The sequence below is a fragment of the Vicugna pacos genome, chromosome 5, assembly GCF_048564905.1.
Source record: "Vicugna pacos chromosome 5, VicPac4, whole genome shotgun sequence".
NCBI lineage: Eukaryota > Metazoa > Chordata > Mammalia > Artiodactyla > Camelidae > Vicugna > Vicugna pacos.
The window spans coordinates 47,943,436-47,971,181 of NC_132991.1; the positions used below are offsets into that span (position 1 = coordinate 47,943,436).

Consider the following 27,746-nt stretch of genomic DNA (forward strand, 5'->3'; position numbering starts at 1 on the left):
CAGCTTTTGGATCTTTGAAATGTGATAAAGCAGTCTTACCTATGTTAGGAGTTATTGTGAAGCTCAAGTTAGGTAATAAGTGGGAAATTCTTTTGTAAAAAGTGCAAGGAATAGAACTACAAGATGATGTTGAATGCTGAATTAGTACCTATTTTTACTTTGAAGACATACATATTTTGTGAATATCTGTATAATAAAATGTTACTTTCTAGTAAGTTTTAGAAAGGATTTTGGTTAGTATTTATGAAGTCAATTTAAATGTTTTCCTTTCTTGTGTGGCTTAATCTAAATATTGTAAAAGTTTAGTTATTGAATTTAGTTTTTAGAGGGTATCTCAAATTGATGATTATTAGAATGCTGCATGAAAGAATAATCTTTTTATTTCTGTTTTTACTTCCTTCAGGTAAGAATAACATTTAAGCTCAGGTTAAGGGAAATGTTCTTATTCCATTTAATATTCTTATTCTTTCCTATCCTTTGTGAATAAATACTTAATCTTTGAAAGTGAAAGGGAAGACAACAGAAGAAAACTATTTTCTTTCTCTTGAGCATGTTTTATCATTAAAAAAAAGTCCACATTTTTATAGGCCCCATTAATCCTGGGCCATGAACACTAACATGTCAGATCTGCTGATAAAAAGTTAGCTGACCTTTGCTTTTTTCTTTTAGCAAAATGATGCTTTTTAGGGGGACATACTAATTTGAGGTTAAATGGTAATATCCTAATGTAGCGATTGAGGAAGAGCAGAAGAGAGGAGTATCTCTCCTTCCTTTGGGACTGCAGGTCAGTTGTTGCATGGAAGAAAAACTGTGATTATGAAATGTAGCTGCTGTAAACTTGACATGTCATTCAGATTCTGTCACAGTGTACAACTTACCTGCAGAATTTTAGAGGAAATTATTCTGAATTTTTAGTTTGGTTTGAGACATTTTTTGCTTTAAACAACTTGTTCATGGCTGTATGCAATTTCTAAGTGGCACTTTAAACCTGATATAAATACGAGTAGGAAGGTATCAGTAGATATATTTTAATAGAGAATTAATAGAATATTATACTATAGACAAAACTTTAAAATTGATATAAGTTTTTTAAAGTTTTTAAAATGTAAAATTTTAGCTTTTTTAAGTATGTTTATTCCTTCCACTTTCATCATTTTCTTCAAAATGAGGCTTCTGTGTTCACTTTCATGATCAGGGGAAGGAAAGCTAAGGGGTAAAGAGAATTTAGTGGATCCTTTTCAGTATTCTAAAATGAGCAAAATGGAGGCTGTAGATAGATGTTTCCTTGATGTCACTGAATTTAAATTTTTCAGATTGAATGTGCTATATTACATTACCTTTTAGTTTCCTAAAGAGAAAAATTGCCTTTTTACTAGAAAGCCGTTGTGTATTGCCAGTGTTTGTGTTTGGGAAAATCTAAGGATTCACTGTGGTTAGTCTTACAGACAAAATGTGAACTTGATAAACTAGTGCCTATGACTATTTAAAAAAATTTGTTTTGTTTTGTTGTTTTTTGTTTTGAGGGAGGTAATTAGGTATTTATTTATTTTGATAGAGGTACTGGGGATTGAACCCAGGACCATGTGCATGCTAGGTATGTGCTTTACCACTCAGCTATGCCCTTCCCTCTATGATTTTAACTTATGTTTGATATATAGTAGTAAGAGCTTTATGAATGTTATTTTTTTGTGCCAACAGCCCAAAATTGTCACTTGTATGTAAGCAGAAAGTTACGAGCTTTGCTTCCAAAGTTACTTAATTTTCTCTGTGTTTGAATGTTATTTTTTTTGTGTGTTAATAAAAGTGTAAAAAATTGGAAAAAAAAGAAATATTCTTAACTCAAAACTGGAAGTATTATAAAGCAATTTGGTGATACATGCTTATAACACCTCAAATGATTTAAATGTATAAAATGTGATCTTTAGAAAAGACAACTGTGAACTTACATTGCAAATAGAATTTGGCAGATTAAAAAAATTCTCAGTATTAATGTTAATCCCTCAACACATAAATGGTATGATGTATATAAAACATTTAAATTAGTCTTATAGGATTTGGGAAAATGAAGTATTTTCAAAATAAAATTAGGTAGCTATTAGAGTTGTCATTTTTACTAATTAGTGAAATAATGTAAAGTGGTTATACAGGGTAGTGGTTTGCTAATATAAATATGCATTTAACTTAGCAAAAATTCACACTTCTGTAGTTCTGAGAGATTGGATGTTAGAATATCAACTGTATACTTTTCTGTTTAAAGAGTCAATAGCAAGCAGAATCTAAGAATTTGTTGTTGCTGTTAAACAGAATAATAAAGACAGCAGTAAGATGAAAAAAATGACAGTCTATTTTTTAAACAGAAAAAGGCTAAAATTCTTCATTATTAGATATACAATATCAACATAATCGATCTAGCAGCATTATATTTGAGCTGAAAATACACTTAAATTTGAGGCCATACACTACCCTATGTGAGCGAAACATCTTTCATATGGTTCTAAGATGAAATTACCCTTGAATGAATAGCATCTTCATTTATCTTCAAACCTCTTCTGTGCTTTTAGTGAATCTACTCTTTCAACACTCTACAATAAGAATTACATTATACCATTATACCAGAGTACTTCTGCAGTGTGAAATAGATTGGTTTGGAAAATGAACCTGGCTTTGCTATAAATTACATTCCCAGGTACAAAGGAATTTGTTATTTTGTTTAAAATAGTTACAAATATAATTAAGGTCTTAATTTATGTTAAACTACAAATATGGCTATTACTTTAACTGGATTAGGAACTTAATCTGTCACTTCAAGAATGATATCTAACACTTTTCATTTGTAACCTTAGATACATTATTTCAATTACAGGGTCTGCAGCTGTTTGATATGAAAAATGAATTATTTTGTAGATAGATTTGTTCATGGTTTTTAATTTTAAAACATGTCTCTTTAGAAAGGTGGAAAATAATTCTTCAGTTGTTGTCACAGATTTTCTTTTGTGTCCTGGTAAAGCAAGATATGAATTAAAATTCAGAACCATTTTCATTTTGTGCCCTGAAAATGGTATTTGCATGCTTTATAATAGTCCTTAGTGAGTTCTTACCTAAATATTTCAAATTTAATTATGAAATGAATAGAAGCTTTGTCCTAAAGAAGAAAACCTGAAGTCTGCTGGCTAAGGATAGCTGGTAATGGTTGGACTGAAAATGGATTGTTCTCTATCTGAATTTGGATAATTTTGTTAATGTGCTTTACATACATTTAGAAGCCATGTTTATGATACCTTCAATTCCACAGTGTTAATCAATGTAAAGCACCCAATCTTTTAAAAACTTAAGAAAAATTCTTTTAAATTTTGAGTTATTTTAAGTTTTATTGGCAAGCAATGTTGATTTTATTACTTAACTGCAATTAAAGAATATTGTTACATATTTAACTTAAAGGCAAATGTTCATTTTGTTTTTGGAATAAAGAAAAGAAAGTTGATGCTGCTCATTGGTAAATGATTCAATATTGAGTTGCATTAGTTTATTAAAATGAAATGAGTACATTTTATATTGCTACCACCTACTATTTAGTTTATCCTAATAATTTTAAATTAAGAGGTAGTTTTTTTTTGTTGGCGTTGTAATTGTTATTTTCCTCAGTTGGGAATGTTTATTTTATCTGTAAATCACAAAAGTTCACAGCACTCATTATAAGGACTCAGGAAAAAAGTTAAGTTTCTTGTCATTTCTCCCAAGTTGTTCATTGAGTGTCAGCTATGTAACTGGTATTGTATTAGATTCTTGGGTTATAAGAATTATTCTTTCTGCACTTTGACTGTTTTATAACTCTTCTACTTAATTTTGACCCTACAGTTTACTTTTATTTATATTTAATTCTCTTGGGGGAAAGCTTGTATCTTTTCCTATTCTGATTATCCTTTTTGATGCTTTCTTTCTAATCTTGACTTTTTTCTGAAGCTGTCAGATATTGATGTATCTAAAATTGAGTCAGATATTCCAAGAGTGGTATTAAGGTGAGAGTTGTGTTAATAAGGAAGGTTCTGTTCTCTGATGTGATCTGTTTCGTATGTGCTTTCAATAGCATTTCATGTTTTTGGTAACAAATTTGCTGTATTTAAAGCTTTTTCTGCTAGTTGAATTTTGGTTTCTGTTGATTTCTGCGTAACTAATTTTTTAAAAAGTTGAATTCTTGTTATCATTTTTCTAAAACATCATCTGTTTAAATACCTCTGAATTTAACAGGAGTTACATTGATCTTTTAAATGCAGTGAGCTTTGGTACTATAAGATAACAAAATGCTGATCTTTGTTGTAGCTTACTAGTTTTCTATGAACTTAGGTATGCTTATATTTATTATTATAAATATCTGTGGCATATTTATAAAGAGAACCTATGGTGTGCTGAGAATAAAGTAGTGAACAAGGTAAGCATGGTGATCGTGTGCTAATGGAGCTTATATTCTGGAGGAGAAGGCCTTTTGTCAGTTTCATTAGTGTGCATGACTTTGAAAAATTATTTATAAAGCAAAAGTTTATGTCAGTATCAAAATATCTTCATTTGTTTTTGCCTTGTTGAAAAGATTTTGTGTTGTATAAGATGCATACTGAAAACATAGAAATCATATATTTACTCTTTATCTTATTATTGTTAAAAAAAAGTGCTTCTGGTTATGCTCCCTTATTCTTTTGATACCTATTTAGAGATTTTTATCTTAGTGCACAATTTTTCTATTTTGATTATAAATAAATATAACTAAGTTAAGTATATAATTATTTACCCTTTTCTTTTAAGGAGATGTTAAAAGGTAGAAAATAAGTGAAGTTTTCTTTTGAAATCACCAAGGTTAAATAGTCTTTCTTCTTCTGCAGATAGATATATGAGTGTTTATTATTACTGATATTATTACTACTAGTTTTAATAATAATGTTATTTATTGATGTACTGTGTGCCAGATGGTGTGTATTTTACATACAGCGCCTCAATTAGCCTGCCTAATAATAAATTATCTTCATTTTAGAAATGAGAAAGCTTATGAGGTAAAGGAACTTTCTCTGACTACCACAGTCAGTCACCAAGATTATACCAAGAGATGTCCCGCTGGGAGGCTTCTGCTCTTTTAACTCTTACTGTTCTCCTTTTAAGACTGATGCGGAGGATTCCCGTTTTTCAAAGACACTCTAGTCTTCCACTTTAACAGCTTGATTCTTAAATCTTTACTCTGTTAGGATCCCTTAAATTCTGCTAGGGCATTTAACCAGTGACAAATAAGGAGTGGGATAGTAGCCCAGTCATAAGAGTGGTATGGCTTATGAGTCAACAATAGAAAGTCAAATTGCTCTAAATGATAGCAAGGACAGCATCTCAAGGAGGCAACATCCTTTGTGTGCAAATGTAGCGACCACGCCGAGGGCAGGCCTATGCTTGGTTGGCTGTTTCCATTCAACCAGAGTTGAGCCCTTGTTACCATTTCATGAACTGAATATTTTTAATTACCTTTTTGGCTGTTGTTAACATAATGTAATTAAAACAAAGGATATTTGATATTTTAAGGCTTTTAAGATTGTAGGTTCTGTTTTGTTACTTCTATCAGGAACCATCATAATTATTGTTCTCTCTTAAAGAAATTGATGACTTTTAGGCTTAAATTTAAATTCACTGGTTTCCCCCTAGATTCTTTCTGGAATATTGTTAATATATTTCTTAGGGAATAAAGACTTGAAGAAACTAGGTAGGCATACTATTTGAGATGTTTTGTTTTATTTGATTTGCTCATTAATGTTAATCTGCTTACTTACTTTTATTGTAAGACCTGCATGCTTATTTTAAATTTCCTGACAATTGGGCCATAATTGCTGAGATTTTAAAGGACTCTGGCTGACAGTGGCTCCTTTGTGTATTACTTCTCAGTAAATTTTCAGAAGATAATACTATTCTTATCAGATGGCTTCTTAGCCTTTTCAAGCTTCTCATTTAACCAGATGTTAAATTGATTTTTCAGGTTTTTAACTTGATGAGCTATAGTTGCAGGAGACGGAAAAGACCAAAGATAAAAACTGTCCTTGATTGTATTTTTATTCTGCATAGTATCTGTAGCTCTACCTATTTCTTAACACTTTGATATTATCATATTTGCAGGAAAGTGTTGAGAAAGATTATACTGATTTGTAGGTATTTCTGTCACCTCTGTCCATAAAAGAGATGGGTGGCCTACAAGTTTGAGTTTCTCAATGTTTCCTTAGAATCTGCTTATCTGGTTTCAAAGCATATAACTGTGCCATAGCAACTCTGGGCCTTTGCAAAGAGAGCAGAGTTGTCTGCTATTCATTGCCTGTTGGAAATCTAACATAGAAGTGATAGAGAAGACCATCTAAAGACCCTTGAATCCTCCTCCTCCCACCAAAACCTGCTCATTCCACGGTTTTTCCTGTTTTGGTAAATGGCAGTTCCATCTTTCTAGTTGTTTATGTCAGGAACTTTGAGTTACCTTTGGAGTCCTCTCTTTTTCCTGTGTTCACATCCAGTTATCAGCAAATCTTTTTGGCCCTACCTTAAAAATATAGCCAGAATCTGACTTCTTACCACCTCCAGCACTCTTAATCTGGTCTGGGCCACCATCATTTCTTGCCTAGATTATTACAGAATCCTCCTAATGAGTTCTTCTGTTTCCACCCTTCTACTCTCTACAATCTAATCTCTGTACAGCTGTTTGTAATCCTTTAAAACATCAGTCAGATTCCAGCAATCCTCAGCTCAACATCTTCTAATGATCATCTCACTCAAAGTAAAAGCCAAAATCCTTCCAACTATCTGTAAGTCCTACATGATCTCATCCCTTACCACTCACTTAGTCTGCTTCGTTACACAGGTCTTGTTGCTGTTCCTCAAGCATACCAGTTGAAGCACAGGACTGCTTTGAACTTGGACTGTCCTTCTCTGAGAAATCTCCATGGCTTGCTCTCTAACTTTCTTCAGGTTTATGCTCAAGTATTATGTTGTTGGTGAACCCTTATATGACCATCCTACATATAATAGCAGTACCTTCATATGGCTTTGTATTTCTAAGTAGCAGGAATCACCATGGACTTTTTTTGCTTTATCATCTGTCGCCATTAGAATGTAAATTCTGTAAGGTCTGGGACCACTCTGTTCTCATTGCCTAGAATAGTTCCTGATATATAGTACATGCTCAATAAATATGGATTGAGTGAGGGAATGAATGAATAAGTGCTTTCCATTCATTCTTCTAGATATTCAAAATTATATCCTCCTAGTTAGTTCACAGGAAACTATGCATTGGACCAAATAAATTAGCTTTTTGTAGGCCTTATTATGCTGTGTTTTAGTGATTTGCGCCAGGCCTTTAGAAGAAAAATAACACAAAAAAGAATTTTGCATTTGGTGTATATTGTCTCATGTCATTCAGTAGCCCTTACAGAAGGTGCCAGATGAGAAATGCCTTCGGAATTTAGTATGAGAAGTTCAGTTGAGGGGCAACTCCTTCCTTTTTGAAGACTACAAATATGCCATTAGTGGATTCACCAGTTTTATTGAACCAGTCTCATTGATGGCTATTAGGCTATTGTTATAATTACTACTTTGCTACTGTAAATAGGGCTTAGGTGTGAATATCCTTACATATATCTTACATAATTTTATGTAAGTGTGTCTGTATGATATATTTCTAACAATACAGTTGCTGGATCAAAAGATATGTACAATTAGAATTTTGGTAGATGTTGCCAAAGTACCCTTTAAAAAGATTACATTGATTTATACCCCAACCAGTGGTTGAGTATAAATTTTGTGTTTTGAATTTTGACAAAAGCAGCCTTTTTTCCCTTATGTTTTTATTATCAGAAGTTTCTTCATTTAGAAGTTACTTCATTTAGAAAAATTCCACCTATGACTAGAACTGGAAGATTTGAGTTTTAGATTCTCTACTCTTTGTGCATTTTGTGGTTTATGTACTGTTCAGATTTTTATGTGTTCATTTATTCATTGAGCTGATAATCATTATCTGCTAGATGAGTACAAGGCACATAACTGGGAATTATAACAGTAAAAGCTAGGGGGATCTGAAATGAGAAGGGAGTGATATTGAGCATTTTTTCATGTGCCTATTGATCATTTGTATGTCTTCCTTGGAGAATTGCTTGTTTAGGTCTTCTGCCCATTTTTGGATTGGGTTGTTTGTTTTTTTCTTATTAAGTCGTATGAGCTGCTTATATATTCTGGAGATCAAGCCTTTGTTGGTTTCATTTGCAAAAATTTTCTCCCATTCCGTAGGTTGTCGTTTTGTTTTACTTATGGTTTCCTTTGCTGTGCAGAAGCTTGTAAGTTTCATTAGGTCCCATTTGTTTATTCTTGGCTTTTGTTTCTATTGTTTGAGTAGACTGTTCTAGGAGAACATTTTTGAGAGGTATGTCAGATAATGTTTTGCCTATATTTTCTTCTAGGTTTATTGTATCTCTTCTTATGTTTAAGTCTTTGATCCATTTTGAGTTCATTTTTGTGTATGGTGTAAGGGAGTGTTCTAGCTTCATTGCTTTACAGGCTGCTGTCCAGTTTTCCCAGTACCATTTGCTGAAGAGACTGTCTTTATTCCATTGTAAATGCAAATCAAAACTATGATGAGGTATCACCTCACACCACTCAGAATGGCCATCATTCAAAAATCCACAAATGACAAATGCTGGAGAGGCTGTGGAAAAAAGGGAACCCTCCTACACTGCTGGTGGGAATGTAATTTGATGCAGCCACTGTGGAAAACAGTATGGAGATTCCTCAAAAGACTAGGAATAGACTTACCATATGACCCAGGAATCATGCTCCTGGGCATATATCCAGAAGGAACCCTACTTCAAAATGACACCTGCACCCCAATGTTCATAGCAGCACTATTTACAATAGCCAAGACATGGAAACAGTCTAAATGTCCATCAACAGATGGCTGGATAAAGAAGATATGGTATATTTATACAATGGAATACTACTCAGCCATAGAAACCGACAACGTAACACCATTTGCAGCAACTTGGATGCTCCTGGAGAATGTCATTCTAAGTGAAGTAAGCCAGAAAGAGAAAGAAAAATACCATATGAGATCGCTCATATGTGGAATCTAAAGAAAAAACAAAATAAAAACAAACAAAGCATAAATACAAAACAGAAATAGACACATAGACATAGAATACAAACTTGTGTTTGCCAAGGGGGCAGAGGGTGGGAAGGGATAGACTGGGATTTCAAAATTGTAGAATAGATAAACAAGATTATACTGCATAGCACAGGGAAATACATACAAGATCTTATAGTAGCTCACAGAGAAAAAAATGTGACAATGAATATATATATGTTCATGTGTAACTGAAAAATTGTGCTCTACACTGGAATTTGACACAACATTGTAAAATGATTATAAATCAATAAAAAATGTTAAAAAAAAAGAAGAAATGAGAAGGAAGAAGAACCAGAATCCCTGACACCATGTTACTGAAGGATTGCTATTATAGGATTCCTGTCTATATTCCTGACAGTTTTTTTTATCAGCAACATTTGAAAGGTTTTTTCCCCCAATATTTAAGCTGCTAGTTTTATAATCTAATCAGAGCAGTGACATTGTTATCTACAATGACAACTTTTGAATCTAGAATTTAGAATATTTGTAAGGTTTGAATTGATTGGTGACAGATTGTTCTTATTTATTTAAACTGTGGCCTTAGTTTCAATTATTTATAAATGAAATATTTTTTATTTCTCAAAACTAGTTTTTACAAAAAATCTGAGCTATAGTTTCCAGAAGCTATGATTCAGAAGTAATTACTGAGGAAATAGAATTTAGAATCTTCATAGAGTGTCATAGTATCATCTTCTGGGACTATTTTTAGAATTTCTCTGATTTAAAAATTCTCAATGAATGCTATTTGTAAAGAATTAAGAATCAGGAAAAGTGTATCGTCTTTTTATGTTCATTTTTCTTCTTTTTTATAATAGCAATTGGTGACATACATCTTTTTTAGCTTAGAATTAGGAATTTTAGAGTTGCTACTTATGTTAATGAACATTTGGGTTCCTATTATTTGATTATATGGATGAAGTTGCTAGGAGCATTCCTGTGTGTTAGTGGCTATATGCATCGGTTTCTTTTTGGTATATTTCTGGGAGTGGAATTATTGGCTGATAAGAGTAATTATCTGCTTAGTAGTAGATATTACCAAACAGTTCAGAGTGGTTGGATCATTTACACTCCCACCAGCAATGTATGAGAGGCTTATCACACAAAAAACCACTGTCTACTGTCCCACTCTTACCTCCCCCCAAATACTGATACCCAGAGACAATCACGTTCAATTCTTTCAGCTGTATTTTTTCCTGGGTAATTCACCTCTATATTTCAAAGTGAAATGCTTATGTTGCTATTTCATTTTTTAATTTAAACATATCTATTGATTTCCACTGTAAAATTTACCTCTTGTAATTCTCCTCACCCTCTCCTTCCCCATCTTCCTGGTAGTTCTCTTAACTTTTTTGGCTAAATTAATATTTGGTGTTTAAATTATAATTAGAATATAGATATTGATCCCAGCTGAGTGGTTCAGCATACTATGAACATATTATTTCTTTTTTTTTCCCAATGAGTAAATCATTGCTTTATTTAATTCATTTGAGCAGTTTTCTCCCCTGAACTTTGACTGGACTGTAAAACTCCCTCCCACAATGGTCGAACACATCAGGTTCTTTATGTATTTTTCTTTTCTTTTGGAAATTTATTTTGGAAATACTGTGTTAGAAAGCCCTGTCCCCTCTACTTAAATTAGAACAGTTCCTTTCTTTGGTTGGCTTCAGAGCTATTTTCTTATGACTGCTGTTCATCATCATTCAGGGAATTTTTTGTTTTCCTTTTATGTTGGCTCCCCTAATTTTCTGTGTCCTATGTTCTTTTTTTTCTTGGTTCTTTTTTTAATTTTAGCTTTTTTAAAAAGACCTTGTTTGTATGGTGTTTTCTTCTGTCTTCACACTTGACTGGTACCTTGGCACATGTAGAATTTTAGGTTGACAAGATTTTTTTCTTAGAATTTTGAAGACCTTGTGTCATCTAGCTTTCAGAGTTGCTGTTGAGACATATAGTGTCATCTCAGTCCTTTGTATTCTTCGCTTCTTCTCATTTTTCTTTCCCCCCTTTTTTCTTTTTTCCTTTCTTTACCTTTTCTATCCCTTCTTCCCTCCCTCCCTTCTTTCCTGTCTTCCTGCATGTCTTGAATAGATTCCTTAACTCTCTTTACTTCTGTTTTCTCATCTTAAAATAGGAATTTTTTTTGTACTTACCTCATAGGGTAAAGCTCTTCTGCATGTACCTGGCACATGGTAAGTGCTTAATAAATATTAGCCATTATAATTTTTCTTTGAAGTTTCTCTCTGCTGTCTGCATTTTCTGTTTCCTCTCAATTCCTTTTTTGTGGTTTGCTTTGGCGCTGTATGTTTGAGGCTTTCCTCAACTATATATTGATCTCTGCTAACAATTTATATTTAAGAATGAAGTCCTAAAAAGCTGATGGGGAGATGAGGGGAGATTTTTGACATGTAGGCTTCACTGTAGACTGATTGCACAGTGAGCTACCACTTTTTTGGCTGGTGTCCCACCCACCCCTACCCCCCACTAAATTGGTATTTTTAGGCCTTTTCTGGGAGAGATACCTGGAGGTACTTAATTTGGCTGGCAGTATTTGGGAGCTGAGAAGGGAGAGGGGTGCTGTGGGTCTCTACAGTCAGTGTGCATACTTTCCCTTAACTTTCCTTTCAGTGTGACCCTCTTTCCAGGCCTCTCTGCTGTGCTTGGGTACTGAGTCAGAACTCTCTGTTGGATTTCTCAGAGTATAAACCTGTCTCCTGCCAGCTGTCTGACTTTTACACAGATTTTCATCCAGTTCTCCTATTTTTGTCCTTTACCTCACCTCTGCCTTCTGTGGTACATGGTGCCTCCAGTTTTGGAATCTTCCTCATTTCTGTGATGCAGTTGTATTGATTTTCTCCTCTGCATGCTCTTAGGTTTAAGCTTCCTCTGCCCTGCCAAGTCTGCTTTTCATCTTACAAAAATGGGTTGACGTCTCTGGTCTGCTTTTCCATTCTTTGTGTTTTTCTGGGTTTATACATTTTCTATCTCTTCACTATTATTTCAGTGGATTTTTTTGAAAGGTTGTAGAGATAAATGTGTAAATTCAGTCCTTCATGTTTAACTGGTTATTGATGATCTGGTATTACTTTTTTCCTTTGAGGTTTTTTTTGGGGGGGAGGGGAATAAAATATAGTGATACTCTACCCCTTCAGTGAATTTTTTTTACACTAAGAATTTAATTAATTAATTCAATTTGTTGAAACTACATCAAGCTTATTAAATTTCAGGGTCTTAAAAGTCAGGTACTGGATATTATGTTCTGTATGCTTGTATGTGTGTGTTTAAAAAATTCCTACCATGACATAGGCTTAGGTACTCAGTAAATTTATATTCATGAATGAATATATTTATTGGCTGTGGTTTTAATTTATTCATTCTTAAGTTCTTAGTTTTCACATGTTAATAAATTTACCTGACCATTTTGTCAATTGGGGTTGCTCAGCAAATAGGTAAACCCTGTATTAGGTTTTTCTGAAATTGAAAATATTGTGGTGTTTAATGTGTCACTGTCATCAAAAGATGATTGATCACTTGCAGGGTTTGTAGACACTGTAATATTATGCAGGTTGTTTTTTTAATATTTAGCCTAATCACTTTCAGACAATGTCAGCCTGTTTTGCTGAGATGTCTTTTATGCACTGATTACCATTGTAATAGACCCACACTGTTCAAGAGAACTTTCTCTGATGATGGGAATGTTCTGTTATTTGTACTGTCCAATAAATATGGTAGCCACTAGCCACATGTGGCTATTGAGCACTTGAAATGGCTAATGTGACTGGGGAAATGAATTAAAAATTGTATTCAACTTTAATCAATTTAAATTTAAGTTAATTAGCCACAGGTGACTAATGGCTACCATATTAGACAGCACAGTTACAGATCATTGTTCTGATAGGATGTGCTAAGTTTTTCATTTAAATAATTTTGTGTTGTCATTCACTTGAATTAGTTTGAAATAATGTATCCAACTGAGGAATAGGAGTTGGCTGGGTTATCCTAACTTTCCTAATTATAATTAGAACTACATTTTTGTTTGGATTTACATAAGAATAAAAGTATGCAATTGCTATTTCAGAACTGAAAATAAAACGTGTTTTAGGCTGGTGTAGCATGCCAGTTTTATTTGGAGTATTGGGGCAGGATAAGAGATTGAAAATGCAAGTAAAAGGTGAAAGTACTCTTGGAACCTCTCAGGGATTTTTCCCATCCTATAAGAGAAAGGAGAAATACTGTTTGAATCAAAGTCTGGTTTGGATTTAGAGTTTTTATATTCTTAAAGACAGTCATGGTAATGTTTTGTTTTGCATATTTAATGTTTGTATGAAATACTGTGTTTATGACATCAGAATTTGTGATTGATTCACATTAAGTCAGAGATTTGTTTTGAATCAGGGATGAAGAATAATTGTAGTAAGTGCTATAAAATTAATCTTTCTCTAAGTAGAATTATGCCATTAATTGAGATCTGTGATAAGTTGAGTGTTGTTAAATTGATCAAAACTAAGTAAAGAAAAGTAAAGAAGTGAAAAATTCACGGGATTGGAAACATGGCTTTGATTGCAGAACATTACAATTTTGCTTAATCTTTTTTAGTGAAACACAGCTTTTTGGAATAATGATTAGTACAGTTACCAATATACATGTAGTTTAGCAAAATACACCATATTTACTATTTTGTATAGTATTATGATTGTTAACTAACAACTAAATATTATGACCTTGAGAAGATACATTAAACAATTCTTTCAAGTTATTTTTGTTCTTCTGAAGGCCTCAGTCCCCTCTTAATCCTTCATTCTCAGCAGACAGTTTCTCTTCCTATTTCACAGAATAGGAGCGCTCCCTCATTTTCTTGTGCTTCTTTATTGGCTTGCAGTCATTGTCACTGATTCTGACCACACCTTGCAATTATAGTGGAAAAAGTGTCCTGTTTCCTGATTAAAAACAGATGCTTCCACTTGTGCTCTTATTTCATTTCTTTTTATCTTCTCATAGACCTTGTATGTCAGTTATTCTACCTGGTTCTTGTCATTTCAGCCTGTTTCCACTGTTTTTTTTTTTTTTTTTCCTGTTTATGTTTTTATGAGCTCAACCTTTTTCTACCATTGGGAACAGATACATATGTAACAGAAGGGAGTTGACCCTTTTTCCTTTTCTTCTTTATCCAGTCTTCTCAAACGGTCTCATTATACTTTTTCTAATTCCTCCCTTCCTAGCAATCTGTGTTTTAACAAGCCTTCTACATGACTTTTATGCATGCTGAAGTTTGAGAACTGCTACCCGGAGTCCCTACTTGTGGGTCAATCAAGAAGCTCACTTATTGTTATAAATCGGGAGCACAGGTTATAGTATTTAGAGGACTGTTAGTGTATACTTACATAGACATAGAGAAATCAACTTTTGGTTGGATAAGGTGCTGTTTAAACCTAGAAACAGTCATTGTTGGTGAATTAGGATTAGTTTTGGCTGTTAGTTATGGAAAACTGAAAATAGCAGTGGCTTAAAAAGACAGAAGTTTCTTTCTTTCCTCCCTTCCTCCCTTCCTGCCTCCCTCCCTCCCTTCCTTCCTTCCTTCCTTCTTTTATAATTACAGGTAATTCAGGTTTGGTGACTGCATGATTATCAAAGACCTTAGATTTCTTTACTCTTCTTGTTCTACCATCTTCAACACTCAACTTCTGCTCTGGTTCAGTTTAGCTACTGTGGCTATAGTCATCCTTTTCACATGCTAATCAGCAGGAAAGAAAGAAAGAGGAGAGGTCATATCCTTTCCATTTAGAGAAACTTCCCATGTAGATGCCCAGAACTTTTAAGTCCCATTGGCCAAAATTTAGACATTGGTCACACTCAGTTGTAAGGAAATGAGGGAAATAAAGTTCTTTAGGCAGCCATGTGTGAAGCTGTAATTAATGATTTTAAAATTGTTTTATAACATTACATGGTTTGGATTTACCATAAATGATTTAGTGGTTCCCTGTTACACAGTTTAGTTGCATATAAAATATTTGTTGCTATAAACAAAGTGAAAATAAATAATTTGTCTTTCAAAATTGAATTAGTCAGCATAAAAGTTTACATATTAGGATACTGAGTATTTTTGGAGAGAACTTTGAAATAGTAAAAATAACATTTTTAGAATTTTCTCCAAAAATAAGAAAAATATGGTTCCTGTAAAGGGTAATGGAATTAAGCAATAGCTTATCAAGTATGGACTTTATCTGTTAAAAAAAAATAAAGAAATATACAGTATTGCTGACTTCATAAACTAATGCAGTAAAATAAGTGTAAGTAATTTACATTTGTATGTATAAATGCTTTAAGTTTAATATATTTACTGGTATCTAAGTCATTGATTTTCTAGTATTGCAGTGACATTTTATTTTTGTTTTGGAATACAAATCTTTCACTTTAAATTGATTCATTCTTTTCCTTTTCCTGAGCTATTACTTAAATTTAGAAAATAAATAAATAAAAGTTGTGTTTGAATATGCATATACTTTCACTAGACTTACTATGTACTTCTCTTGATTTACAGGCCTTTTTGCAGATGTGTAATCTGCCTGTCAAAGTGGTTTGCAGGGCAAATGCAGAATATATGTCTCCATCTGGTAAGTGTTTTTTGGTTTTTAATTTCTCTGTTAATATTCTGCATTAATAAAATTGTAGTGGTAGTCCAGTTTGTACCTAGATTTTTTGAATGCCTGTTTTTTTTGTTTACCCTTTAAAGAATTTTCCCCATAGTTTTATAAAGTAACAATCGGAAACTTGACAGTCTTGGGGTGACATGTCTACTCATTTCAACTCTGGTCAGATGTGGTCAAGTGTGTAGATCATATCGAAAGTCCTTTCTACTTCTAGTATCCTCTGAATCTATAAACTTGCTTGGCAACATCTTCTTGCTTTCTTTAAAAGTAAAAGTTCTAAGCATGATTATTCTGCCTAAATGAGAAGCAGGGCCCTCAGTTTTCTCTTAAGATCTCTATCTGATTGGTACCAGAGAATAGCTGTCTCACTGAGCTTTTGCCTGATCACCTGCAATAATAAGGGTATAACATTGGTTCCACTTTGTCAGGCAGAAAACATTACTCACTTCTAATTTGTTGCCTTGATTTTTACATATTTCTTTATATTTAGAGATATATGAGTAGTTAGTTGACTACCCGAACTGCTTATCTGCTTCACAATCTATATAATGCTCAAAGTATTTTTAAGAAAAGGTATAAAATACAGGCATACCTTGGACATATTGCAGGGTTCGGTTCCAGACCACCACAACAAAGTGAATATCACAATAAAGTGAGTCACATGGATTTTTTTGGCTTTTCAATGCATATAAAAGTTATGTTTATGCTATTCTGTAATCTATTAAATGTGCAATAACATTGTGGCTAAAAAACCATAATACATATCTCAATTAGAAATGATTAGAAATGCTAATCATCTTGTGAGTCAAAACCTTTTTGCTGGTAGAGGGTCGTGATTGCTGCTGACTGATGGTGGTACTTGCTGAAGTCTGGGGTGGCTTTGGCAATTTCTTAAACTGAGACATTGAAGTTTGCCTCATTTATTGACTCTTCCTTTCACAAACGATTTCTCTATAGTGTGCAATGTTGCTTGATAGCATTTTACGTATAGTAGAACTTCTTTCGGAATTGGAGTCAATCCTCTCAGACTACTGCTGTTTTATCAACTAAGTTTATGTAATACTCTAAATCCTTTGTGGTTATTTTAACAGTCTTCACAGCATCTTCATTGGGAGTGGATTCCATTTTAAGAAACCTCTTATTTTACTCATCCATTAGAAAAACTCCTCATGTTTTAATGGTTTATATTTATAACAAATATAATAATGATGGAAATGTTTGAAATATTGTGAAAATTATCAAAGTGTGATACAGAGACATAATGTGAGCAAATGCTGTTAGAAAAATGGCGCCAGCGTGCTTACTCAATGCAATATGCTTACTCAATGCAGGGTTGCCACAAACCTTGTTTGTAAAACAAAAACAACCCCCCCCCCCACAGTATCTGTGAAGCACAATAATGCAAAGTGCAATAAAACGAGGTACACCCATAAGAACTCTTTCTACCAAGAACTCCAGACTGGTTATTGAAAGTGAGAAAGACACTTTGCTCTCAAAATGTTCCACCCCAAAATACTCTTCAGTCCAGGCATTTCACTTACAAACAGTTTTCATTCTCAGATCAGATTGTCTCAGAAGACCTGCAGTATTTCTAGCAGTATAGTAGTTACAAAGATTTTATCCCAAGCTAACAAACAGTATGACCTAATGCTTACGTAGTAGATAGGAAGTTTTTTTTCTCTTTGGCAAGATTGATAAAGCAGTAGAAGAAAGGAAATGAGGAATTCAGTGTTTTTATATTGGTAAATGGAAATGTCTTCTAAATACGTCTGTTAAGTTGTATTCCAAAAGGCCTCCCTTTCCTTTGTAATGTTATCCTCTGGATGCAGAGGAAGCTTTTGTTGGTGCTGGGCTCCTCATCCATTACCCTCAGGCTGTCTGAGCCAGAGGAGTCAGTCTATTTAAAAGCACCATGAAGAAGCCTGCTGTTAGTGTGAACTCTATTTGAACTAGGTCTAACAAAGTTTCATCCTCTACCATTTGAGGTGGACTTTATTGCTCTTTGGAGACTATTTTGTTCTCATCATCTCTAATAATTTCATAAATTATTAGTATTTATAAAAATGAATACTACTTTTTTAATATAACATTTTTTTAGAGAAACCAATTTTTATAAGCATACTACTTGTTCTTTTTTCCCCTACATGTATATTGGGAGCATACTGCATATTATAATTCATAAGCTAGCATACCTTCAAAGATTGTTAATTCTCTTAATTCCTGATATTTTTTAGTTAGAGACATTTATTAATGCACCATTATGTGGTTAAACAATTGACCTGAATGAGATGAATATGAATGAATGAGATGAATATCAATGAATATCTGAGATTTGAAAGTAGAAGATGTAAAAAAAGATCTTCATAAAGATAACTTAAATATGGGTTGATTCATTGTACTCTGAAGAGAAAGCCCAGTTAAATTTTTTCAGATCTTTTAGTGATCATGACCCAACATCCAGGTTCGGTTCATATAATTTGAATAATTAGTATTTACTGCTGTATAGTGATTTGTTAGCGTTAGCTTTAAAAAGGGAATATTGTGATCTGTTATATACAAGTGAGAACTCTAGAAATGAATCTCCTTGTTCTTTTTTCTTCTGTTTTAAAATTAGTAATTAGTGTTTTAAAATTTATAGAATTTAATGCACACATTTAACTGTAATTTTCAAACGTCATAGTGTTATGAAACTCTTTATTATAAAATATATATCCCAGTTTTGTGTTGATTTCTTTTTTAGCACAAACTTTAATTTACTGAGAGTGTTTTCACCTTTTTTTTTTTTCTCAACAGGTAAAGTACCTTTTATTCATGTAGGAAATCAAGTAGTATCAGAACTTGGTCCAATAGTCCAATTCGTTAAAGCCAAGGTAATGAAAAAAAGATATCAAATGCATTTGATCACAGTTTCTCTTAAACAAGTCATACATCATTCTTTAGCGTGTCTTAACATTTACACTGATTTTTAACCTAGTTTTATAAAATGCAGACATAAACTACTAGAGAAATAGTTCTAAAGTGTGAGTTTTTTTATTAATGTAAATCAATGGCAAAAGATGCCATTTGACCTTTACAAAATGATAAGATAACCTTCTAACTCATGCTTATGAGAATTTTGATCAGAAATGAAAACTATTAGGTTGTTGTAAAATACCAGATTAACCTTTGAGAAGGGAATTATAAAGTTTGCTTAGAAGTTGAATGTACTAATTTATCCATTTGAATGATTCAGTTTAGATTTTAATAGTTATCAAAGAACAATCCGCATTAACATTTTGGAGAAAATTCTTCCATACTTTTACATATGTAGAAAAATAGTCAATACTATTATGTGTTATTTTGCAACCAGCCTTTTAAAATCATCAGTATGTTTGGAAATAAAGATATATCATCTTTTTAAATTGTTGTATAATATCCTGTTATATGGATGTATTATGTTTTATTTTCTTGTCTTTATTGATGGACATTTAAGTTGCCAAATTTTGCAGTTATTGAGTGCTAAGATAAATATTCTTGTACCTACACTTTGTATGCTTGTCAGATTATCTCCTTAAGATGAATTCCTAAGAGTGATATTATGTTATAGGGTATTCATTTTTAAAATCTTACAACAGATTGTCAGATTGAACTAAAGGTTATACCATTTTATGTATCCACTCATTACTGTGCTGTATTAGAATTTAAAAATTAATGTCTGTTTCCCTATACCTTTACTGATAATTATTTTTAAAAATCTTTGACCAATTTGTAACACATGTCAGTTTTTTGGAATTTATTTTATTACTAAGAAGGTTAGTCTCTTAAAAAACAAGGTTTGTTGACCATCCTTGTTTTCTTCTTTTGTGAAATAATTGATAATGTAATTTTGTTCATTGAAAGATACATTTTTATAATGATAAATAAGTATGACTTATTAATATTTTATAGTGGTAGTAGAGTATTAACTTTTTTCACATAAAAGAGTGATTTTTTTAGGAGGCTTTTTGGAAATTAATCCATTGGACATTTGCAGTATAACATTGATGCTATATTACTTGGTGGTAAGATAATTGAAAGTTTTTGTATATTTTAGTGTGATGCTTTTTAAAATTTTTCTAAATTCCTTTTAGGGCCATTCTCTTAGTGATGGGCTGGATGAAGTCCAAAAGGCAGAAATGAAAGCCTACATGGAATTAGTCAACAATATGCTGTTGACTGCAGAGGTATAATAGAAGATAATAGGTCTTGAAAATAAGCTTTTTCTCTCATGAAAAATAATCTTTCTTATGGGTTATTTTAAAGTTACTGAGAAAACAGGAAAATAGTCAAGCAATTTTAGGGCTAATGTGGTTACTCAAATTATTTGATCATTATCTATGAACAAGTTGTCTGACATTTTCAGTTCTAGTTTTTCTGTTTGTAAACAGGAGTGATTTCTGCCCACTTATTATTTTATTTTGGCTTTATGAAGTTTACCTAAATAATATATATAAAATACTTTAATGGTATTTAGCGATATATTTTATGAATAAGAAATATTTTTAGAGGTACCACCACTAAGTTTAATAATTCTAAATAGCAACATTAGCCAAAAAAAAAAAAAACCCTCACATATATGACTTTTATAAAGTTGGCTTATAAAAAATTACCACGGCAAGAAATAACTTTCTCTATCCAGTTTCTCTTTGATATAGTAAAGTTCTGGTGACTGTTTTTTTTTCCTAGTTGTATCTTCAGTGGTGTGATGAAGCTACAGTAGGGGAGGTGAGTGGTTCTACAGCATTTATCTTAATTAAAATTTAATGAGAAAACACTTTTGCTCAGAATCCTAAGTCCCTGCTCATAAATGAAACATTGTGGTTTATACCATTAGTGATATAGTTTTTCACTTACTTTAATTTTGCTTGCACATACATTTTAGGGAAGCTATGTGTCATTGTTTGATATAACTGGTTGGTTGCAAAGTACATAAAAGTTTATGTATTTTTAAAGGGAATGGTTTAAAATTTTAATTTTTTAGATTGCAAACTATGTTTTTTTTAAATCTCAGATTGCTCTATTTGTGTTCTGAAAATATATTTCCCTTAGAATTCTGTTTGTGAAAACAGGCTTTGTATTTAGAAAAAATTATGTTTTTAACATAATCTTTTTGCTTTAGATCACTCATGCTAGGTATGGATCTCCTTACCCTTGGCCTCTGAATCATATTTTGGCCTATCAGAAACAGTGGGAAGTCAAACGTAAGATGAAAGCTATTGGATGGGGTAACAAGACTCTGGACCAGGTCAGTTCAGATTGAAGTTGATAAAAGCCTCAATTTTAATGCATTAAGGAATTTATTTTTTTAATTGTTAGTCCTATAAAAAATCCCAGCATAATAAAAAATTAACAAGACATTTGCTCTTATTTTCTCTGATGTGAAGTAGTGTTTTGTTTTATAAAAATCACTCATGCTTTTTGTAAAACAAATTATGTAATATAGAAAACTTCAAAAGGAAATAAAAATTATCTGAAAGCCTACCACATGGAAATTGCCAGTGTTAACTATGCAGAGAACATTCTCCTAGGTGTCTCTAATACTATTTTCCTTAAATGGGATCATATTATACCTTCTGCTCTATAACCTGATTTTTTTTTCTATTTAACAGTACATTGTAGGCATTTGTTTTTTATGCCAATAAATATAGATCTGCAGCATCAGGGCTTTAAAAAAAAAAAACCTCTGTTAAATGCAGTGCTTAATATACCTGCTTTTCTTTGGTCTTAAATTTACTGAAATAGCAAAATTTAAAAAATATATATCTTACCAGGTTCATGAGTTTGAGCATCATTAAGCTAATCAGCATCTCTTTCAAGGATACCCCTAGTTCTAGCCAGCCAGCTCACTGATGTTGTGCCTTTGGCCACAAGGGGGATTGGATAAATGAATAGGGATGGAGTAAATAAAATCTATTTCCACTATTGAGAAAACAATTCAAATGCTTTAACTCATGATGGGTCAGCAGTGCCAGCTTTATGAAGCAGATTTTTTAATATATGTGAAGTCATTTGATTATATGAATTCAGGAAGACATTTTTGTAGGGAGTAGAGTTTTGAGATAAAAACTCTTGATAGTAATTCTTATAAGTAACTTAAATGTACTTGCACTTAAAGGAAATATGCTCTCAAATTTTTTCTTCCTATTTCTTATGTAGAAGGTATTATTTTATATGTGGTGTACAGTCTGATTTAAATGTACTATAAAAAGTTACCTAAATTTATATTTTTATTATAAACTATGATACAAATCAAGTTTTAGACACATTTTATTGTTTTGCTAATTTAAATATTTTTCTTTGGGGTCTGTTGTTTGTGTTAGGTCTTAGAAGATGTAGACCAGTGCTGTCAAGCTCTTTCTCAGAGACTGGGGACACAGCCATATTTCTTCAATAAGCAGTAAGAATTTTATTCTTTTTAGTTAGTTTTTTTCCTATATTATTTTGCCATACATATCATATCATAGAGAAATTGTTTTATCAAGAATTATTTACGAAAAGAGTTATATTGAAGTTCATTTTTGCACTCATTAACCAATTAATTTCTTGGCTGTCAGGCACAGCACTAGCTTCTGGCAGCCTAAGATTTCTAAAATGCCATCCTAGCCTTCACGAATTTTCTCCTGAGGGCAGACATGTAAACAAGTCATTATTGTATGATGTGATAGAGGTTCTACCAGAGGTAGTTCAAAGTGCTGTGTGTGGAGCTATGACATCCTAACAAAATTCTGAACTTGCAAAGTACTATTAAAACATGAAGTGTAGCCATATCTGTTTGTATAGAATGATACTCTGGGGACTAGAAAAGTGAATAAAAAACAATAAAACATACTGTAGGATGGATGAGCACTATTATGAACTTTTCTTTTAAATTTTAATAAAAATATTTATAAAGCATAGAGGTGACTGTGAAGGATATAGATTAAATATGTATATAAATGTAAATTGAGTAATTCATGTTTTGTTAAGACAGAATTTTTTGTAATTTGGAAAATAATATCTAATGTAGGCAAAGAATGAATTTTTCTTTTTTTTAAGTTACAGTTTTAATATATCAGAATCAGCTATCCTGTGATCATGTTTAAGATGAGTTTAAATTATTAGCATTTTAACTCAATAGTTTGCTTAGAATTCTATTTTCTTGGCTTTTTAATAAAAATCTCCTGACTTTTAGATTGGTAATTTTTAAAAAGTTTTATTTGGTATTATTCATTATATCTTCATAGGCATTTATCTATATAGCTATATCAGACATATTTTGGTAGAGATATTAATATTTGTAGCAAAAATGTGATGATAACTTGGAAATATTGAAGTGATACTAATGTATATGCTATATAACTGATATTCAAATAGAATTGGGGTCTGTTGCTCTCTGAAGCAGAATGGTCATAGAGTTTAAACCATGAAATCCTGGTAGATAAAACTTCTACATCTATGTTCTTAGTTCTAGTGATGTTTGCTATGCTGATTCTAGTTGTTTAGTCCCTAATACAAAAGAAATGTATTCAAATGTTAGTATTTTGTAGTTCCTTTTCTTTCTGCTATAGGAATTCTTAGGAGCTGAAAAGCTCAGAAGGGGTGTATTTTATTGTTTGAAGTATATTATGCTGTGTTAGGAGTTAGTTTTGTTATGCATGCTGTATCCATGGGAGGCCAGGATAAAGCTCTAATTTATTTTTCTCCTCATTTAAGTAAGCTCCATGTCAAAGAGTTAGTAACCAGGTATCATTTGGCATGTGATTCAGTAGAAATATCAAGATTTTTTTTCTTCATAAGAGTACAATTATGTTTAAACTTGTAATGAGAAATTCAAAATTTAAAGTAGGTATAAAAACCAAGGTTTAAAAAAAAAAAACCAAGGTTTGCTATTGAGAAACTGTTTAAATGATATTAAGATGTAGGTTTTTAAAATAATTTTACCTTGTATGAGACTTAGATGAACATTTTTACTAACAGTTATGATTGAAGAATACAATAGATTTAATTTTTAATTTTAATTTTATCCAATTGTTTAACTAATATTAAAATTTATTTCCCTATGTATCCTCCTCTTACCCTCTAAAATTAGAATTAGCTTTTCTCCTAGCTTACATATTGGTCATGTTGAGAGGCCTCACAAAAGAAACTCAGTGGCTTTACTTGATGAGAGAACGGGAGAGGTAGTTGAGGGAGATCTTGCAACACAAGGTAATTGGGAAAAGAGGACAAAGATGCTAAATGGTAGAAAGGAAAAAGGAAAGTGAATCTGAAAAAAGAGGAAAAATACAGGGTAGATACTAACAATTGTTGGGTTTTTATCCTTCATAATATATGATGTTAAAGCTTTTAAATATTTAAATCCTATTTCTAAAATGCAACTGAAACAAAGTCTGTGCTATCTGTTGTATACTTGTGACCTTGCTGATGTGATATCTCTTGACACCTACACAAAGAGCTGGTCATTTGTTCCCTTTCACCTGGTGAGTGTGGATTTGGAATAAAAAACTAAAACTTAAAGTGGTGTTTTTATGTTACCTTTTTAATAAAGGGGAAGAAGAAATAGAAAATTTATATATATATATATTTTTCTAAATGTAATTAAGATAGAGCTATATTGCTCTAAAACATTTATGAGCTCCTTGCAGGTCTATGTGTTTTCCAAATAAATCCTGTTAGTTAAAGGAATAAATATTGGTTAAAACTCGATTAAAATGAATGAGAAATTGGAAAAGGAGTTAGAGTTGAAAAAGAAAAAATGCTATTAACTATTAAGTAAATGGTAAAATTTGAAAATATGCCTTCATATACTGATAGGAAAGTATTTTGAAGAAATGATGCAAAAATTGCAGTTTTGAGAATCTGAAGAAGGAAAATTTCAGGGAGAAATAGGATTTCCATTGAGGTTTATTCAATTAAGAAATCACTAGTTGAGAAAATTAGGGAGAAATCTCTCAAAAATATCCAAAGGCAAAATATAGCAAAGTTGATGGCAAGGGGCTTGATTTATAAACTTGAGTGATGGTCCTAAAGATCAGTGATTGATATAAAGAAAAGATATGTAGGTGGGAAAGGGTATAGCTCAGTGATAGAGTGCATGCTTAGCATGCACGAGGTCATGGGTTCAATCCCCAGTACTACCATTAAAAAAATGAATAAATAAATAAACCTAATTACCACCCCCCCAAAAATATAAAATAAAATAAGGATTATTTTTGTTAGTATGAAGGCATGATCAGTTAATGGTGTAATGGGAAGGAAAAATTAGGGAACACTCAGACAAAATTAATGTTTTTGAAACTAGACTGTAAAAGGTATCAGAGAGAAAGAAACATGGAACCATAATAAGTGAAGAACACAAAAAAGATGAATACAAAACATTTTTTAATGGGAGAGGTTAGGAAAACTTTCACATTTTACGGTATTGCTTTTATTTTGATATTCAAGTGAGAATATTCATGATATTCAAATAGTAGATGACTGATGGATGTTAGCTGGACCTACTGTGATAACCATTTTACAGTATATGTAAATTGGACCATCATGCTGTGCACCTTAAACTTATATAAGGATGTATGTCAATTATTTCTAAATAAAACTGGAAAAAAATAATAGTAGATAACCAACTGGAATGTGGAAAGAATGATAATGCAAGATGAAGAGGCAACAAATTGTAAGGATTTTAAAATTATATTTGTCACCCTGGAATGTTTACCTAATAAAAAGTCTATAAAGATAAATGCAATAATATGTATGAAAGGTGTTAAAAATCCTAGGAAGAGAGTTGCTCTCTATATCCAAATTACAATTCACAGAAGGGTGGAAATGTTATGTTTTCTCTTCATATCATATAGGAAAGGTAATTAAAACTGGAGGTACATGAAGATCTTGGCTTGATTAAACAATTCAGTGGAAATATTGGGTAAAGTGTAATGTTTTGTCCTTGTCTCTCATAGGAGTTGCAAGTATTTTTCTGGATTTATTGTCTTTTTTTTTTTTCACGTCAAGTTTATTGTGATGTAATTTACATGTAGTAAAACTGACACTTAAATGTGTATAATTCTGTGAGTATCAGCAATACATAGTTGTGTCCCCACTGCTAAGTGTACTTTTTAAAAAAAAGGAATTACGGGAATCCATCATTTATTTATATCAGTCAGTTAATATAAGTAGTTGCTGAAATTTGTAAGGATTACAAAAAATATGCACTAAAAGTTATGTGTGTGTTTTATTTGATTTAGTATATTGTATTCTGCTTCCTATTAGATGTGCTAAAAATAATTTGTCACGAAGTTGCTGTCTTTAGGTAACTTCAGATCAGTTTTTGTATACTCGTTACTCATATTATAATTCAGCACCTTTTGAATTATGTGGATATATATTTGCAGCAAATAACATTTTGACCACTGCAGGGATAGTACTAGACCACTCTGGTTTGAACATACATTCATACCTGACCTCATTCAGAGCCTTCATTTATTGATAAAAGACGCCCATCTATACTATTGAAAGTTAAATCAGAGAATATATTCTTTTTAGGCTCTAGTACAAGAAGGGTAGTTGATCCTAAATAAGGATTAGGTAAATAAATCCTAAATTGGTAAGATAAGATACACCTTTTAAGAAATATGTTTAGGGATCTGGAAAAGTTGGTGTTTGTATTACTTCTCACAAAGTGCCTCAACTCTACATTTATCCATCTTTACATCCTTTTTTTTTTTTTAGGTTTCCATTTGTTATTGATTCTTCATCTATAATGATAGGATCACGATGCTGTTGTGTCAGCAGGACACTTGTTATTTTTTTAAGCTATCCTGTTGACTACCCTGAAACACGGCCATAAATTGCACATCTAACTTTGATTAATACTTCATGAAAGTGTCAAAATAAGGAAGGCTTTGGGAGAATGTGAATAACTACTGTTGAAAAATTAAATATCCTACACAACTTAGGCAGGATACTTTCTTTTCTATTTCATTTATTCATTCAGAAAATAACTATTCATTTTCTTAGATACTTTGCTAAGAATTGGGGGTATAAAGATACATGCAGTGTTACCTTAAAGAGCTTAGAGTATAATGGGGAAAACATTAAGTAAACAGTTATAGTGTGGTATGAGAAATACATCATCTTTTTATTGATTCATTAAACACATATTTATTGAGAACCTACTTTGGGCCAGGCATGGTTCTGGGTATTAGAAACACAGCAGGAAACAAGTAGACAGTATCCTGGTAGAGGGAGACAGACAAAACAAATTTTAGATAGTTTTAAGTGCCACATGGAGAATTAAAATAGGATCATATCACAATAAGTGACTCTATGGCCACTTTAGTTTAAGTGGTCAAGGGAGGCTTTAAAATGTGACATTTAAGCTATATTCTTAAAAACAAGGAGGAGCCAGTGGTATGAAGTAAGGGTCAAGAAGGAGTGTTCCATTCCAGGCAGCAGGAATAGTTGCGTTAAGGCTCTAAGATTGTCTAGAGTTTGTTAGTTGAAATGGAAGAAGCAAAGCCAGGTATGGTTGTGTATTGAAAATGGTAGGAGATGACGCTAAGGAGGAGGTAAACCAGGGCAAGATCATCTAGGATTTGTATGCTTTGGGTAAGCAGTTTGGTATGCTAGTGTAAGTGGAATAGAAATTCATTGGAATATTTTATGCTTGAAGTGGTATGATCTGGTGACTTAAAAAAAATAGAAGCAGTAAGTAGAAGCAGGAAGTCTCAGAAGGAGGCTAGTGCAGAGTGGTCTAGGTGAGAGATGATGGTAGCTTAGATGAGATAATAATAGATAAGTGGTGGTATTTAAGATATATTCTGGTGATTGTGTCTCTGCAAGCTTGCTAATGGATATGGGAAGGTGAGAGAAAGAGGACTCAGTAACTCAGAAATTTTTGCCTTGAACAGCTGGTGTATAGTGGTGACTTTTAT

The 27,746-nt window shown here is 32.3% G+C and overlaps 1 protein-coding gene across 2 annotated transcripts in view; it reads left to right on the plus strand.

The window, feature by feature from the left end:
- Positions 1–27,746, plus strand: part of MTX2 (metaxin 2) — a 66,889-nt gene that overhangs the window by 29,662 nt on the left and 9,481 nt on the right. For both annotated transcript variants that reach the window (XR_012072691.1, XM_006204893.4), the window contains exons 4-9: positions 15,714–15,786; positions 18,616–18,692; positions 19,932–20,024; positions 20,527–20,565; positions 20,960–21,085; positions 22,161–22,237. Coding sequence is in view for 1 of the 2 variants with exons in the window: in XM_006204893.4 (XP_006204955.1) it covers positions 15,714–15,786; positions 18,616–18,692; positions 19,932–20,024; positions 20,527–20,565; positions 20,960–21,085; positions 22,161–22,237 (485 nt within the window). In the remaining variant the exon portion in view is untranslated. The remainder of the gene's footprint in view (positions 1–15,713; positions 15,787–18,615; positions 18,693–19,931; positions 20,025–20,526; positions 20,566–20,959; positions 21,086–22,160; positions 22,238–27,746) is intronic.